This window comes from Bicyclus anynana, chromosome 11 (genome assembly GCF_947172395.1).
Source record: "Bicyclus anynana chromosome 11, ilBicAnyn1.1, whole genome shotgun sequence".
NCBI classification, from domain to species: domain Eukaryota; kingdom Metazoa; phylum Arthropoda; class Insecta; order Lepidoptera; family Nymphalidae; genus Bicyclus; species Bicyclus anynana.
The window spans coordinates 4,347,922-4,366,684 of NC_069093.1; the positions used below are offsets into that span (position 1 = coordinate 4,347,922).

General features: G+C 37.4%; 1 protein-coding gene across 1 annotated transcript in view; it reads left to right on the top strand.

Annotated features, from left to right (window-relative positions):
* LOC112054641 (protein eva-1-like) overlaps positions 1–18,763 on the top strand; it is a 110,046-nt gene that overhangs the window by 59,922 nt on the left and 31,361 nt on the right. The window contains exons 3-6 of the mRNA XM_052884488.1: positions 1,796–2,013; positions 8,147–8,285; positions 14,013–14,162; positions 14,921–15,064. Coding sequence (XP_052740448.1) covers positions 1,796–2,013; positions 8,147–8,285; positions 14,013–14,162; positions 14,921–15,064 — 651 coding nt within the window. The remainder of the gene's footprint in view (positions 1–1,795; positions 2,014–8,146; positions 8,286–14,012; positions 14,163–14,920; positions 15,065–18,763) is intronic.

Below are 18,763 nucleotides of genomic sequence, written 5' to 3' on the forward strand. Positions count from 1 at the left end.
AAAGGTGTGGACGGATCGCCAGTCGTTTCCGCCTGATGGCTACCCCTCTCTAACTCCCTACTCTTTACGAAAACAAGTCGACATAACGAGATCGAATATGAATGTTTACTGTAAGTAAACACAAAATTGTGCCTGTGTGTGCTCAGTGGAGTAGCTAAATTTGGATCACAATTTGCTGTGATTTTATAGGCACGTAACAAATCTATATATAAAATAATCATTGCAATGTAGTATGTCTGGAAAACGTAGGCTCTCTGTATACTAGGATGTCGCTATTTGCATAATTTCTATTGGCTCTCCGCAAAGCCTCAAAGGTAAAGGAATATTTGTGTAGCAACTACGAGCGACGCAGTAACGAGACGTTACAACACATGCGGTGCAATTTGAGATAACGATTTGTTTGATGGTTTAATTGCTTGTTCTACAATCTGTAGTTTGTTGAGTTGATTGACTCTATTTTATCTCAATACCTACTCATTATTTTATTTATTGTCTTTTTACACGCTTATTAGCTTCACTTGTAACTATGTATGTAAGAAGATCTTGGAATCTTAATTTGACCCACTTCCCGGTCTTCGATTAGGATGAAATTTTTTCAAGATGGTTTTTTGAAAATCTTTTTCTTCTTAAAAAATTGATACACTATTTCAATTATAAATTGATTCAAGATTTTTTACATTCTACCCTAAGTATTTTTTTTATTCTTTACAAGTTATCACAACAATTTCATTTGATGGTAAGTAATGATGCAATCTATGATGGAAGCGGGCTAACTTGTTAGGAGGAGAATAAACATCTACACCTCTTTTCGGTTTCTACACGACATCGTACCGGAACGCTAAATCGCTTGGCGGTACGTCTTTTATAAATTGATTCAAGAATTTTCAAATTCTACCCTCAGGACTTTAGGTCCTAAGTATTTTTTTTTATTATTTACAAGTTAGCCCTTGACTACACTGATGGTAAGTGATGATGGAATCTAAGATGGAAGCAAGTTAATTTGTTAGGAGGAGAATGAAAATCCACACCCCTTTTCGGTTTCTACACGACATCGTACCGGAATGCTAAATCGCTAGGCGGTACGTCTTTATCGGTAGTAGTGGTAACTAGTCACGGCCGAAGCCTTCCACCAATTAAGAAAACCTCAATCGGCCCAGCCAGGGATCGAACACAGGACCTCCGTCTTGTAAATCTACCGCGCGTACCACTGCGCCACGGAGGCCGTAGGTAGGTAGGTAGGTAGGTATAGTCACGAGGGTAAAAGTAGAAGGAGATAATATGGGTATCCATATCTGCTCATACCGGGCTCTTGACTTAGTTGAAAAGCAAAGTCTCATCACTATCAGACTATTTAAATGTCCCACTACAGGGCCATATTATTTACTTTCTTATGCCCCAATGCGGATTGGCTCCTGGGTGGGTGTTGGCATCTTTAAGCAATGTGTTAAAAAACATTTACTTAGTCGAGGTTACTACAACATTGATGAGTTCCTTAAAGATAAAAGCGCTTGGAGGCCATTGGATCAGCTTCCACCTTCACACAGGAAATAAAACTATAAGAAATTGTAATTGTTATCAATTGTAAATTATAATACTGTATGACTTTTCAAAAGAGCAACTGTTGAGTTTCTTGCCGGTATCTTCTCAGCAGAACCTGCCTTCCGAACCGGTGGTAGAATCTTTACAAATAGTCAACTGACGTGTCAAAAGTGCTTGTAAACTGAGCCTACTTGAAATAATCTTGTTTACTGACTTGACTAATATTCAAATATTTATAGTAAAAGTTTGTCCCCAGAATTGCTCCTCGGCACACTCCGAACACACCAGAAGGCCGCGTGCGACGAAGAGATGGTGACCCTCATATGTCCACGGGGAACTACAATTAGTATACAAGTAGCACAATATGGGACGTCGGCGTCCCAGAGCTCCTGTTCCTCGGAGCTGACGGAGTACCAGCCCGTGGCGGTCGAGGTTGTTGGAGACACCACGTGTACGTGGCCTAGTGCTTTACAGGTAATCAGAACTTTTAATGTATTACCAATTACCTTCTATAGGACCTGCCTAGCTAGAGGTTACCTGTCTGTCATAAATATATGGTCACTAGCAGACGCCCGCGATTTCCATGGATTTTTCCGGGTTAAAAAGTAGCCTATGTGTTAATCCAGACTATAGTCTATCTCTATTTCATATTACAGCTGATTAAGTTTAGTAGTCGCGACGTGAAAGAGTAACAAACATTTATGCCATCAAAATCAGTTTTTTTGCAAATCTCGGAAATCCATATTATTTTTGGGACAAAGAATAGCCTATGTGTTAATTCAGAGTAAAATCTATTTTCATTACAAATTTCAGCCAAATCGGTTCATTAGTTGCGGCGTTAAAGAGTAACAAACATCCAAACATATTAACTTTCGCGTTTATAATATTAGTAGGATGATCAAACGTGTTCATACAAACTGCATTTATAGAATCGATGTTTCATTGTGTTAAAATTAGAAAGAAAGAAAGAAAAAATCTTTATTACAGCATTATGCCACACAACACAATATGCTCATAATATCATATAATTCTAACAAATAATAAATTACACGTGTATGTATTATGATTTAAAATTTATAGTTGTGTGCAGAGTATGGATCCAGGATATATTTATTGGTTTGTGTTAAAGTGTAACAAACATCCAAACAAACTATAAACGCAAATTATAATATTAGTAGGATTATTTTTTTACATATTAAAACAAAGCGATTAATAGTTTCTAAGTTATCATAAAACTTATTATAATTTTAACTTATACCTACATGTAGGTGGGAGAAACATTCGAGTATCTAAACATATCTAATAAAATTTATATTTTAATAAGAATAATAATGATTTTAAACTTATTTCGTGGTTGTTCATTATGAATGTTATTTAAAATCTCGTCGTTTTATCGTGGTATGTACCCGTTTAAATAACATTCATAAGAATAATAATATACATAAACACATAAAGTAAACATATAAATAACTGTGTTGTTTGCTTTATGGCTATCCATACCTTTTCCATACATAACTTTCTCAGAAGTCAGTTTACTTGTTTCTCTTGATAAGGTCATGTTTACTTGGAGTTCAGTTGGGTAGAGTTTCTCGGAGGTTACATGCTGAAATACATGAAATATAAATAATCTTCTGTCGATTAAAAATAATTTTCTAATGAAATATAAGGCTAATTTATTTCTTGTTTAGATTAAAAATACAACAAAAATATTTTTTAAAAGTTATCCTGATTGCATACCTTTTAAATACTATAACTTGAAAGGTAAGTCTCCTTGACCTTAGCCTGTCAACCTTCGGCATAATTGCTAAGCATTAAGTACTTGTAATTACATCCAATTTCGGCTCACTTTTGAGCATGAGTCTCCTGTCAGATGTAGAGGGGTTAGGCCTTAGTAAACCACGCTGGCCAAATGCGGTCACTCATCGTGAGTGACGTTTTTCCTTTACCGTTTGAGACATGTGATAATAAATGCACATAACTGATAAGTTATGCTAAGGTGCCCCGGATTGTATTCGAACCTACGCCCTCCGAATCGAAGGCAGAAGTTTTATCCACTAGGCTATCACGGTCTCATCTATCGCTAATTATACCGATGGCTATGGCTTGTATAGCTTGGCAAGTTCGTTGATGACACTCCCATGATATGCGGGCGACGGGAAGGGAAAAATTGCGCGGGTATGAAGTGCGCGGGGATTTGCTACCCCCCTCCCGACCTCCGCGGACCATCGGGAGTGTTACGAACGAATTTGCCAAGCTACTAGCTATAGTCATATGGCACGTCAACTGTGTGTCTAAAACGCTAACGTAAACTAAAAAAAGTAATATTTTTCCGCCTCTGAAAGTACCACATCATTATTTTTTTTTTAAGATAATTTGCCATATCTTGTATAATATGACTAATATTCCCATTCGCCTCCAACTAGTCGGGAAAGACTGTATTAGTAGTGGGTACGACGATAGATCAACGGGGCGGGGATCGAACCGCCACTCCTCGGTGATGAGTCCAACTGCTCTTACCGTTGAACTATTAAGGCTCTAGTGCTCTTTGGAAGCAGAAAAAAACGGTAGTTGGTATTTTCTGGATTCTATGGCACAAAAAACACACTCAGCGAGTGCTAATATAGTGAACTAAAAAAGACCTCCAGAACATACGTGGCTATAATTTGCATACGACCTCTTGACTTATCTTGTTCAAAGCTTGACCCCCTTCGTGTCAGTGAAAATGGCCCTTGAGTGGCAAATGTCTTTGGAGATTTTTTTTTCTATTTTCTCTTTGTTATAAAAGATATTGTTTCAGTCTATTATTATCTGAGCCGAGCAAATCTAAAGGGTATAAAGTAATGGCAGTGGATGGATGGGACTTTAGATGAGTAACTGTAGTAGTAAAAGCTCGTAATTAAAAAAAACCATTTACTTTCTCTCTGGATTGCATCTCCCGTAGATGAGTGATTGAATTGTTATTTTTTTTATTCATTAATGAGAAAGAATACTACAAGAAACTTAAGCTAAATAACTCTTATAACAAATTATGCCCACGAGGAATGGTGGCACGAATACTGGCTGCATTTCCGCGTTGGACAGCCAGGCTGATCCTTACAGCCTGTATTCGTACACTGCTGGACATAGGCCTTTCCGAGAGCGCACCACCACACACGATCCTCCGCCTTCCTCATCCAGCCACTTCCCACTACCTTCTTGATGTCGTCGGACCATCTAGCTGGAGGGCGTCCTACACTGCGTTTGCTAGTACGCGGTCTCCACTCCAGAACACGTCTGCCCCAGCGGCCATCTGTTCTACGACAGATATGGCCCGCCCACTGCCACTTCAGTTTGCTAATCCTTAGGGCTACGTCGATTATTCTCACCCTTTTATCACCAGGAAAATTAAATATTATTAAGACATAACTGTCAAAGTGCACGTTCTTTCATTCAATATTATAGAGTAGAATATTTCGAAAGTTTTTTTTCTCACGTCCGACCAACTAAAACAAATATAAATCGCAATATTCCAGAAAATGAAGCTATAAGTATATATCCATTATGTTCAACATTATTACTAGTATAAGTAGGTAGGTATTAATATTCAAAATTACGTACAATTTGGATAATTCGTCTTATCATAATAATTCGCAAGTCTAGACTACGCTAGACAAATAATAATCCGTAATGCATGTTTTTATACGAACTTTTATGTACTGAAACAGTGCTATTTTAGGAGAAAGGCCCTCCGCTAGAGGCTATGGTATTACTCGGATCAGTATTATTTGTGTGTACATTTGTATAGGTTCAAATTCAAAATTATATTATTTCAATTAGGCTTAGTTTATAAGCACTTTTGAAAGTCAGGTATATGTCAAAATTTAATTTAATCTAATGGTGGAAATAATAGACGAAAACTTAAAATTAAGGTTACGAGGGTTCCAAACGCGCCTTGGTCCGAGAAGAGCCCACAACAAACTCAGCCAAGGTTTATTTTTTTTGTTTACCACCATTTTACAAAGTTATTTACGTTTTCTGTAAGATTTTAACAAGAGGTCATGTTTTTTTAACATGACTAACATTCTATATTTTCTGTACGTATGAGTAGTACGAGTAGGTATATACCTTATATCGTGTAATTAATAAACCTAGACCGTTTTAGATTTGACTAATATTGAATAGTGGTTTATCTCAGTATTAAAATTACGGTACTTTCAATACTAGTGGTTTAGGAAAAAAGAAAGGAAGAAAAAACCAAAATGAATAAATAAAAAATTTCAAATTATAATTTTGTAGCGAATTCCATTGAGTATCATGCTCTTTTTATATTATAGAAACGAATGAGCGTGTAAATTTTCCAATTCCATCCTTTTCCAACTCTGCATCATTGGTTGAGTTAAAGCATAGAATCATAAAATAATTACTAATAAATAAAGAACGTACGCTTTTCGCATATATAAAATACTAGCTGACGCCGCTCAGTTTCACCCGCGTGGTTCCTGTGCCCGTAGGAATACGGGGATAATATATAGCTTATAGGCTTTCTCGATAAATGTGATAGTTAACACTGAAAGAATTTTTAAAATCGGACCAGTAGTTCCTGAGATTACAGCGTTCAATCAATCAAACAAACAAACTCTTCAGCTTTATAATATTAGCATAGATTTGTCAGTATTATTTATGATAATAGTCATTTAAGAACAGTTAAATCGGTACGCAATTTACTTGAAAATCCAGTTTCTTTACAAAAACAGTTGGCACGTAGCTGTAAAAATACTAGTCCCGGGAACTTATAGTAAGCAACCTTCGCATTTCTAGTCATACAGCGTAAATGACTGGTAATTTGCCGACTGAATGCCCCACTGCTAACAAAAGTAGGACGTTTGCGAGGCATTTTAAACCTCGATTGAGTGGTTTTTGGCATGTCGCTACATTCGGTCGGGCTTTTACGGCTCAATCTGCGACGTGATTCAACAATACGACTTTTTTACGGTGAGTCAGCGTATTTTTATACCTTTTAACCTTTGGGCAACGTGTAATGGAAAATAAGTGATTTTGGGAATGTGCTATTCGCATTCATACTCTAGGAGACTATGGTGTTTAAATAAAAATCGAATGTTGAAATATTGTTTGGGTTAACAATTAAGTTTGCTGCTCTCAATAGGTTCTTGGTTAACTAGGCTGGTTATGTGAGTGGCCCTGGATTCGGTACCCGCCCAGTGGACTAATATGAAAGGAGAGAAAGAAAGAAAAATTCTTTTCCTTCGAAATTATGCCATCCAATACACAGATCATCCAGGACAATACCCTGCGATGTGTGGCATAAATATTTTTTTAACGGATTACTTGTGGCTATAAAATGCAAAACAAGCTCTATGTAGGAAATGTATGTTCCTAATAGAATCAAAGGAATTCCTTAGGAGACAAACCACTAGGTACTGCCTAAACTCGAAGAGGTATCCTTTTGTTTCAACAATAACATAACAGTACCTAAGGTACCTAAGGTTTAAAGATAAGAAAGAAAGAAAGACAGAAAATAAATTTATTCAAATCTAAAAGTTACAGACAGTCAGTACGCTATCTTTTTGACAACATGTCTGTCTATAACCCTTAAAAAGAAAGGGTGTACAGCTCAGCATATGCCGTGCACTACGTACAAGTATAATACACGGCGCTGATTTTCAGCTGAGACCCGTGTGACGTCACAGCTTATAATTGTACAAATAAATTGAAATTAACTAAATTAAATTAAAATATAGCAGCAAATATGTGTTACATTTTCAAAATATAAAAGACTTAATCGCATAAAGAACATTATTCAAATATTGTTCTATTAATAATAAATAAGCAGTTTACTTTTGTCCAACCTCCCTTCCCACAAAACCAACAACTTGAAGCGATAAAGCCACCCATCTCCACCCAATCCAGAAAAAAACCTCCCCGTACGTTTACCCTTAAACCAGGAAACATCCTCAGGCGTACATCGCTCTTTGAGTATCGTCCTTTACAAATAAATTCTTACAAGTAATTCGTAGGATTTTCGCGGAGAAAAGCAAAATAAATAATTTATTATTATTCACAATGAACTTCCGTTAAGTAACACCTGCCCCCTAGCTAAGTGGCACGTCGATTCTCTTTCTACGACTAAATGAAATTAAGTTAATTTTCCACATTTGTCTGCCTCACGTTTAGGGCGCTAGTGCCCCATCTCTAGTAAACAATATCATGGGGATAACCTGGTTGCTTAAGGTTGACGTCACATTGGATGGTGGGCAATCCCTTTATTATTTACTACTAGCTGACACCGCGCGGTTTTACCTGCGTGGTTGCCGCTCCTGTAGGAATACGAGAATAATATATAGTCTATAGCCTTCTTCGATAAATGGGCTATCTTACACTGAAAGAATTTTTCAAATCGGATCACTAGTTCTTGAGATTAGCGCGTACAATCAATCAAACAAACTCATCAGCTTTATAATATTAGTATAGATTGAAGCCTTGCCCCTTCTGAGAGGAGGACTCGACTCAACTCGAATATGGGTTGATAATGATGATTGAAGCCCCTTTAACATAAGTTATACCCCTCCTAAATCATAACATGATCGGCATACTAACTAATATTCGGCAGTATTCCTTGTTGCAGACGGTGGTCGAGGCCTGTCAGAAGAAGAGGCAGTGCAAGTTCCACACCAGCCCTAAAGCCTTCGGGGTCGACCCGTGCCCGGGGTCAAGAAGGTTCGTCGAAGTAGCGTACAAATGCCGTCCTTGTAAGTACCTACTGTACCCTTTACTTTTTTTTGTTAAATTTATTTACTACTAGCTGACGCCCGCGACTTCGTCAGCGTTAAACCCTACTACTACCCTACCCTACTCCCATTCTACAGCTACCCTACCATACAGGGGATGAGTACTGGACAAGTACAGGACTCAACCCTACTCCTACCCTACCCTTACCCTATCCCTACCCTATCCCTACCCTACTATTACCATACCCCTACCCTACCCCTACCCTACCACGCGCTTAAAAAATGGAGTAACTTCTCCCGTTTTTCTAACATTTCCCTTCGATGCTGTGCTCCTATTGAGTGATGAAAAGTATAATATAACCTGCCCAGGAGTATAAAGAATAATTGTACGAAGTTTTGTTAAAATCCAAGACAGACAGACAGATAGGCAGACGGACAGACAGACAGACAAAAATTTTACTGATTGCATTTTTGGCATCAGTATCGATCACTTATCATCCCCTGATAGTTATTTTGGAAATATATTTCATGTACAGAATTTACCTCTCTACAGATTTATTATAAGAATAGATTTATCCTAATTAAACTATCCCAAAAATCCTTTATGTAGGTCTATACAAATGAGTAATATTAACGATATATTTCCTAAAATAATTTATCTATAGTTAAACCGTAGAATTTTACACATTGCATAACTGAATAAGCAGTAATTGTATTGATTGTTAGCTGTAATAAAACACTGAAGATGCCTTTCTCCAGTTGAAACAAGATTGGCACCAATCCGAGGAGGTCAGCGGATTCCTTGGCACGATTACACTCACCGTTGACCTCTTATTCACGGCAAAAACATACGAAGGAAGTTTTCTTGTGAAAATTTGTAACACCGTGCTAGGGTTGTGCTATTTTAAAATACTTTTAACAAGAATTCGTCCACGCGAAATTCAGTTTTTCACAAATCCCACGGAAACCATGGTTTCGGGATAAAAATAATACTATAGGTTGCTCTATAACCTTTTGTATATTCAGTGAAAGTCCCTTTAAAATCGGTTCAGCCATCCCAAAAATTTGCTAGGACAAACGGAAAAATAGACAGACAACAATTTTAAAAAGGTTGTTGTGGTTTGGTGTCCCGTAAATATTTATTGAGAAAACAAATTTATCTTTAAATCACAGACGGACACTTCCATTTATTTATATGTCTTCAATTTTATTATGTATATACATATTATACATATATGTAATATTACATATTATACGTATTATATGTATGTATAGGATGCAGACGCCCGTGAATTTGCCCGCATGTAATGCAGTATTTTGAATTACGTTTTAAAAAAATTTTGCAAAAGGCAGCCCTGTATACCTGTGCAGGCTAACTTGAGAATCCGAAGTTGGTTGGTGAACATTGGACATCCCTGTTATCATCAAACACAGGTCCTCTAACACAAGGCAGGCAGGCGAAATCCCTTCCAAATACGCCCTGGATATAACTACAGATTATTAAATTGGTGTCATTTTTTGAACTGGAAACTTCGGTCTTACATTCGATTAGTAATTCCAAATTCAAATATAATATAATATTTTATTATCTCTGTGTTCGCATAATCCCAATTAAGTAATAGTATTAACACTTTTAGTTTTTTTTGAAGTCTTACTGTTTACATTATGAAAAAGTAAATACATAGAATACGAATACTAGTTCTGCCGTACAAGATTTTAAATCCTGATTTGTAATTAAAAAGAAAAGTATATTATCTGCTTGTGTGAATATTTTAGTTTTTATAAAATTACTATGTTAAAAAAAATTGTTAGTCTGTATGCCTATCAAAAAGATAATTTTCTGACCAGCGGGATTATTATATTATTTTAAAAATGAAACGAGGTAAGTCGCCTGGGTTTGACGGTCTGAGCTTAGAGCACATTCAGAATGCGGGTGACAAATGTTTTAATGTCTTGGCGGAACTATTTTCAATTTGCATGAATTCTGGCTATCTGCCTATAAATCTCATGAAAACAGTGGTGGTTCCTGTTCCTAAAAACAAAACCGGCGATCTTTCTAGTCTCAATAACTATAGGCCGATTTCTTTAGGAACTATTATTGGGAAGATACTAGAGAGACTTATTTATTCGGATGTTAGTCAAAATTTAAAGATCGATGACGCGCAGTTTGGTTTTCGTCCCGGTCTCTCAACGGATTCTGCGATTTTTAGTCTCAAGTCTACGATTAACTATTACACGGGTAGAGACACATCGGTCTATGCCTGCTTTTTAGATCTGAGCAGAGCTTTTGACTTAGTAAACTACCAGTTACTATGGCAAAAACTTATGAAGTCTCACGTACCGAGTAAAACCGTAGATCTGTTGAGGTACTGGTATGAGAATCAAAATAATGTTGTAAAATGGGGCGACGCACTCTCTAATGATTTTAGATTAGAGTGTGGCGTGCGTCAAGGTGGGCTGACCTCTCCGGACCTTTTTAGTCTATATGTCAACGACCTGATTGAGGAACTGAGAAGTGCTAAAGTAGGCTGTCATATAGGTACAACTTGTGTAAATAACCTAAGTTATGCTGATGATATGGTACTTCTGAGTCCCTCAATCAGGGGACTTAGGCACTTGCTGAACATCTGTGAGCAGTATGCCAGGGATCACGGTCTCAAATATAATGTGAAAAAGACACAGATAATGATATTTCGGGCAGGTAAAGGTCCGGAAAATGTGCCTTTGGTTCTTTTAGATGGAACTCCCATAGAAAGGGTGAACAAATTCAGGTACTTGGGGCATATTCTAACTGAGGATTTGCGTGATAATGAAGACATAGAGCGTGAACGCAGGGCTTTGGCTGTTCGGTGTAACATGCTCGCTCGCCGGTTTGCGAGGTGCAGTCCTGAAGCGAAGCTGACACTGTTTAGAGCATACTGTCAATGCTTCTACACCAGTCAGCTTTGGGTCAATTGCACCTCAAGGGCACGTAGCAGCATCAGAGTGCAGTATAATAACGCATACCGAATTCTGATGAAACTGCCTAAATACTGTAGTGCATCGGGTATGTTTGCCGACGCCAAAGTACAGGATTATTTCGCGATCATCAGATCGCGAACTGCGGCTTTTTGGTTCCGTCTCCGGAATTCTCGAAATGAAATCCTCAGCGTATGCTCCGAGTGCCCTGAAAACCCTATCCTAAAATATTGGCTTACCGTGCATCGCGACAGAAACAGGAAATAAAAATGATTGCTCTCCTAGAGAAATGTTGCAACGTACCAAATAGTTTAATATTTATATTATTCGGTTCTTTACTGTAGACTTATTACTTAATTAATTAATTACTTTTATTTATTATGTATTTGTATATTTTAAATGGGTTTTTAGCCTGAAATAAAGACATATTATTATTATTATTATTATTATTATTATTATTCTGTAGCGACGTTTTCTTTAACTCGCATGCGCGAGTTTCGAAATCACCTTTATCTCTCTCTGTCTAAAACAATATTATAGAAAGAGAACGATAGAGGTGAATTTGAAACTCACACACGTGAGATATACAAAACATAGTTACAGAATAGGCCTCCAGCTTTATTCACTAGTTCGGACCCTGCGTTGATATACAAAACAAAGAAAGGAGGTATTTATTTATGAATCTCCCATATCTAAAACGTAAAGTAAAAAGGAAAACCAATATACCACTGCACATGAATAACTTAACCTCGACTCTGTCACTAGAATTCAATATTCACTGTCGCGTGATAAAATTCCTCAAGCACTCGACTTTTGAGGTACCTGCTTTTGGGAATCGGCAATAAAATTCTATGCAAGTCAATAAAAGCAAAAGGAAACGAAACTGTAAATGTAGAATGTGGTGTATCGATGACATCTTACTCCTAACACTTACGACTTTTCTTGTGCAATAGGGAATACAAGTATAGGCCAAGAGCTGGTCGACATTTTTGGATAAGTGTAAGCAGGCAAACTGACAACTTATGTAAATGGAAAGTCCAATTTATAATTTCGTCGTCATCAACCCATATTCGGCTCACTGCTGAGCTCGAGTCTCCTTTTAGAAAGAGAGGGGTAAGGCCAATAGTCCACCACGCTGGCCCAATGCGGATTGGCAGACTTTACACACGCAGAGAATTAAGATAATTCTCTGTGGGATTTAACATCAATTTTAGGAAAAACCGATTGAGACACGCGATATTTAATTACTTGAAATGAACACAACTGAAAAGTTGGAGGTGCATGACCCGGACCGGATTCGAACCCACACCCCCAGGAATCGGAGGCAGAGGTCATATCCACTGGGCTATCACAGCTCAAATTTAAAGCTGGAGAACTATGTGTTTTAATTGCAAAATTACCCTTTAGGATTTTATTACATTAAAAATGAGTCGGGATTTTTAAATCATTTTCTGCAATAAGTATTTTTGAAGTTTAATTTTTGGAGTTTACTCCTTAAGAATCTATTTTTCATAATAGTCCTCGGTATGAAAAAAATATGGGCAGTAAAATTCGATGAACGAATGACAGCGTTACGTTTTTGTGCGCAACCTATTCTGCGCACTTTTCACCGTGCGCTGCCGCCAACAGCGTGCACATGCGCTCCTTCTACTTTTCAGGCATGAGATGTACATACATGCTGTGGGGCAACATACACCTATTTAGACAATCGATCTGAAAGAGTAAACTCCATTCGGGAATCGAAGCTGACAAACACTTTTTTTTTTATTTACTGTGGAAAATATACAGCTGTACATTTTACTTAATATTAAACTTATTTATACCTACCTAGAGTGTACCTACCTAGTGGTATGTCAAAAATAAATGGAAAATCGATTTCATCTCCAGTTTATGATTATGTACAAGAAAAATGTGAAAGTTATTTTTCCTATCTCTAATAGAAATCTTTTAGCGAGCACGTGAAACTATTTGGAGTCTTTGGGATACTTCATTTAGATTGAGATCAATTTACGTTACCTTACCTTAACCTTATCAGCCGATATACGTCCACTGCTGGACATAGGTCTCTTGCATAGACCTCCAAGCACAACGATCTCGAGCCCCCAGCATCGAGCGGCTCCCTGCAACCCGCTTGATATCCTCGGTCCACCTAGTGGGGGGTCGGCAGAAAATCATTTACGAGAAAATCAAAATTAGCTTAACATTTGTTTAATTTTGCGCCTGACTTTTATTTAGGTAAAAACGCCAGAACTATTTCTAAAAAGTATCAGGAACTATAGATCTGAGCTATGTGCATCGAGAACATATTTCAAATTTTGATTTGCTCGTAAATGATTTTCTGCGGGAAGTTAGCATACCATTTGGGTCATGTTTGCGCCTGACTTTTTTTTAGGTAAATGCGCCAGTACTATTTCTAAAATGTATCAGGAACTATAGAACTCACCTGCATGCGAAGAGAACTATTTTTTTTTTTGATATGCTGGTATATGATGTGCTAAGTTCATGGACACTAAGAAATCTTCATTATACTTTTATTTATAATTTTAGAATATATTAATACATTTTGAAGTATAATTTTCCAAGTTTTCATTATACGCATTATACTTTCAGTACGTTGAAAGACAGAATAAAATTCACAAGCAATATACTTAAGTGCTGAGTTTTAATTCTTTAAAACATTGTAGAGAAAAAAGAAAATACAGAGTCTCTGAAAGCTTTATATGTAAAGTGTTACTGTAAACGATTTTGTGGTTTGCCACGTAGTTTTAAGGTGTCTTTTTGTTTGTACAGATGAGTTCCGAAGTAAAGTGGGCTGTGAAAACGACGTGCTTCATTTAAGCTGTAACCCACACTCGAGGGTGGCCATATATTCAGCCCAGTACGGCAGGACGGAGTACGACTCGATACAATGCCCGCAGCCGCGGGGGATGAAGGAGGAAAGTGAGTATCCCCCGAGTTATTACGTTGTCTATAAAGGCATCAGATAAAATTGTGTTGCGGTATCGGTTGAATCTTTTCCTTGTACGACCGCGTAGTATTGAATACGGGTGTGCTGTTTTTTGTAACACTGATAGGTTTGGGTTTGACGATCTCTCTCTCACAGTTTGCTTTGATTTACAGTTTAGAGCAATTTAGAATTTTTATGTTTCCTAAACTGACTTCTCATGAGGACGAAATTATGTTCGGTTCGAGTTCTGGGTCCGATTTTTCATATTGGGTTTTATGCTTCAAAAAAATTTGTAGTATTTGGCCAGAGATGGAAAATAAGTAGTGTTATATGCCAATGATTTGGAAATTATTTTAAGACATCTATTACTTTAATCTTTTTTGTTTATTTGTATAATCAACACCAAATTGACGATTTAAAATGAACGCCAGTTAATTCTTTAAAAATAATCGGTTGTGTTATAAGCATTTGGGACTTACGTAATTTTTTATAGAAACACAAATAGAGTAGATAATATAATTAAAGCAAACCTTATAACAAAACGCAATCTTTTAGACAATTTTATTTCATTTTAGGCCCCATCTAATACTCCCCATAAATATGGAATTGATAGTTTTGATCTTATTACAAATTAGCGAACGCTCGTGAGTTCGTGATATTCACTTTTTCACTAATCTAGGTATCCAGGATTTAGGATTTAGGTATTAATAACAGAAAATCTCGTCTAATATCAAAATGTTGTGCTTATCAGCATGTTTGGAGCCGTACGCCACGGAGACGTCCATGAGAGAGTGCCACGGCAAGAGACGCTGCGTTCTCTCTGCGGACAGCAAGATGTTCGGTCAGCCGTGCCGCGCGGGCAGCAGGACGTATCTGAAGGTTGTTTACACGTGCGGTGAGTTGACACTTTATACTTAGAGACCGTACATAGCATGCTTGGAGCCGTGCGCCACGGAGACGTCCATGAGAAAGTGCCATGACAAGAGACGCTGCGTGCTCTCTGCGGACAGTAAGATGTTCGGTCAGCCGTGCCGCGCGGGCAGCAGGATGTATCTGAAGGTTGTTTACACGTGCGGTGAGTTGCCACTGGAGTTGCAACTAGGGTAGGCATTACGTTTATTTTGTTCCACATTATAATCTGCCTCTATATTATGGTAAAAATCCGAACAGACAGACAAATGCTTCGCTTTTTTCCTCCAAAAGATATTTTCAATTTGTTTCCTCCTTGAAGTCAATCAGTCATGTGTCGTGTTTTATTTCTTTCTTATTATCTTGTTTTTCTTTCCCAAATACTTGCTGAGCGATTCAATATTTGAAATATTTGATTGCCAATAATATCAATAGCAATATTGGATAGTACTTGTTTGCTTTGCGAGGCTTGTGATTATTTAGTTCACCCGTGCGTTTATAATGATCAAATTACATTCTATAAATCTATACCTAATCTATATAGATAATAATTAATATAAATATAAAAATATACATATAAATAAAATTTAAATGTTTGTCTGTGATTGAAAGATAACTGTGTTTTTTCAAGTGCATATAGTTATTTACACGATATCAAAATATAATCAAGTTTTTTTTTAAAATGTTTCTCTGTTTGTTCTGGTAAATCCTTGGAACTGCTGGGCGGATTTTAATGGCACTTTCGCTTAAAGATAGAAAAGGTTAAGATTCAACTTTAAATATAGGCAACCCTTTACCCCGAAAAAATCCATGGTTTCCGCAAGTTTTGTGAAAAACCGAATTTCACATAAGTGAGACCGCATTCAGACTACAGAAAAAAGCGATGCGTTAAAATCAAGCGTTGGCGGGCGTAGCGTATAGTAGAAGTTGAATGAAGGTTTATTTCCAACGCCCAAAATTGAAAATGCAACACTGCTCGATACAGAAGCGTCGTGATTTAAGAACTGTCTCCTGTCGTGTGGACATATTCTATATAAACTTTTTTTTAACGTCCGTTAAAAAAAATGTCTTTATAATAAATGTGGGCTAAGTGCTTTTATACCGAAACGCTACATTGTTTTTTCCGCTAGGATGGTATAGACCACAGATATAAGAATTAGCTTTTAGCGATCTCTGTTCTGTGGTATAGACACAGCCAATGTCAATTCTTTCGTCAATTTTTTTTATAATAATTTTAAGTTTTTATTGGTTTAAATAATTAATTATTATCCGTCCGACACTAGAGTAAGTTGAACCTTTTACCACCGGCACCGGTCTACTCTACTAAAGAGTTGTAGTAGGCGTTCTGGTACGATGTAGTGTAGAAACCTATAGGAGTGTGAATTTCATCCTACTCCTAACAAGTTAGCCCGCTCTTCTATCTAAGATTGCATCATCACTTTAGGTGAGATTGTAGTCAAGCTTGTAGCTCAGATCTAAGTTTTAAAAGGGCCAGATTGTAATTAAAAAAAATAGTCCATTACAAGGTCACCGGGAATCGAATATCAAACTTCCAATCAAGTAGTTGTTCAATGAACTACAGAGTTCACAGGCGAGGTCGTCCCATTATTTTTTCTTCAAACAAAAACTTGCTAAAGTTTGTATTTGCCTTCGGTTCTCCCGCAGAAGCTTTGTAGTTTGTATACACTTTGGATATGCGCCAACCGCAAACTTACTTACACTGATCTACGGTACTTTTAAAGTATTAGCAATACTTTAAACGTCGAGATTGTTTGCTTATAATAAAAAGCAAAAAATCATCATCATCATCATCATCATCATCATCATCATTAAAAAATGTAATTTTAGGTGTACTCTTCTATAACAAGATCCCTAAGACTGTGATGGACCTGCCAATGCATAGCTTTATGCAATGTGTCAAAAAACATTGACTTAGTCGAGTCGACACCATTGATGAGTTCCTCAATGATAAAGATGCTTGGAGGCCATTGGATCAGCTCCCACCTTCACACAGGAAGTAAAACTATAATAAGAAATTGTAATGTTGTCATAAATTGTAAATTATAATATTGTATGATTTTTTTAAAAGACCAACTGTTGAGTTTCTTGCCGGTTTCTTCTCAGCAGAACCTTCCTTCCGAACCAGTTACAAATAGTCAAATGACTTGTGTAAAGTGACTGCAAGTGCTTGTAAACTGAGCCTACTTGAAATAAAAGAATTTTGAATTTTTTGAATTTTGAAAAAGTTAGAGGTGCATGCCCCGACCCGAACCGGATTCGAACCTATGCCCTTCGAATCGAAGCCAGAGATCATATCCACTGGGCTATCATGGCTCTCAAAAAATCCTATCCAATTAGGAGGTAGGCCTAACCCTAATAAAGAATGGACGTCCACTGCAGGGCATATGCCTTTTGTATGGACTTCATCATGATAATGAGCCGCCTGTATCCAGCGAATCCCTGCGACTCCCTTGATGTCGTCAGTCCACCTCGTAAGGGGTTGACCAACATTGCGTTTCTTGTGCGGGGTCGCAATTCCAGCATCTTGGGACCCCGACGTCCATCGGCTCTTCATCCTATATGCCCCACCTATAGCCACTTCAGCTTCTAATATTATAAAGCCGAAGAGTTTGTTTGTTTGATTGATTGAACGCGCTAATCTCAGGAACTACTGGTCCGATTTGAAAAATTTTTTCAGTGTTAGATAGCCCATTAATCGAGGAAGGCTATAGGCTATATATTATCCCCACATTTCTACGGGAACGGGAACCACGCGGGTGAAATCGCGCAGCGTCAGGTAGTAATACATACAAGTCAAATACAGAACCTCCTTTGTTAAATTCAAGTAGGTAATTAAATCAGAATAAACTTTATACAAAAGCCGGTAATTAAATACTTTTTCAAAATGGTGGATTGCCGGAAGAAAATAGTCAGGCTACCCGGCGTCGAGTGTCGGCCGTAAATATAAAACGCCCGTCTCGTGGCTCCATGGCTGACATGTTTTATTATCTGGCTGAGTGTTAAATGACTTCCATGCCATCACGTTGAGGGAAATATGTCGTGTATAAATATGCTAGTGGGAAACTAGGAAGAGCACTTTAACTTTTTTTACCTACCCTCGTGTCATACAACCACAATTATGAAAAATTAAAAAAAAAAATCCGCACATGAGTAGCATGCTCAGGAGTCAAAGCTCTATATCCCCTCTCCTATATAGACCTCAAATACTGTACTTTATTTCAATTTCAATTCAAGTAATATGTTTACGAAAAAGACTCCTAAACGGTGACAAGTAGGTAATAGCTATTTGCCTTTCCGTGATTAAGTTACCAGATATAGAAGTGTCTTTGAAAAAGCAACGTTGTTTTCGTAGCTAATTGTAAGCAGTTCCTACCCTGCATACCAGAGAATTATCTTAATTCTTTGCGAGTGTGAAGTCTGCCAATCCGCATTGGGCCAGCGTGGTGCACTATTGGCCTAACCCCTCTCATTCTGAGAGGAGACTGGAGCTCAGCAGTGAGCCGAATATGGGTTGATGACGATACGAGGTTCATTTTTCCAACTTGGAAACTAAAACTGAACTGAACTTGTAGATAAAGGTCACGAGTACCTACCAATAAGGAGGCAACTTGGGCACAAGTAACTTTCATGGCATACATAAAACTATTTTAATCAAACCCAACAT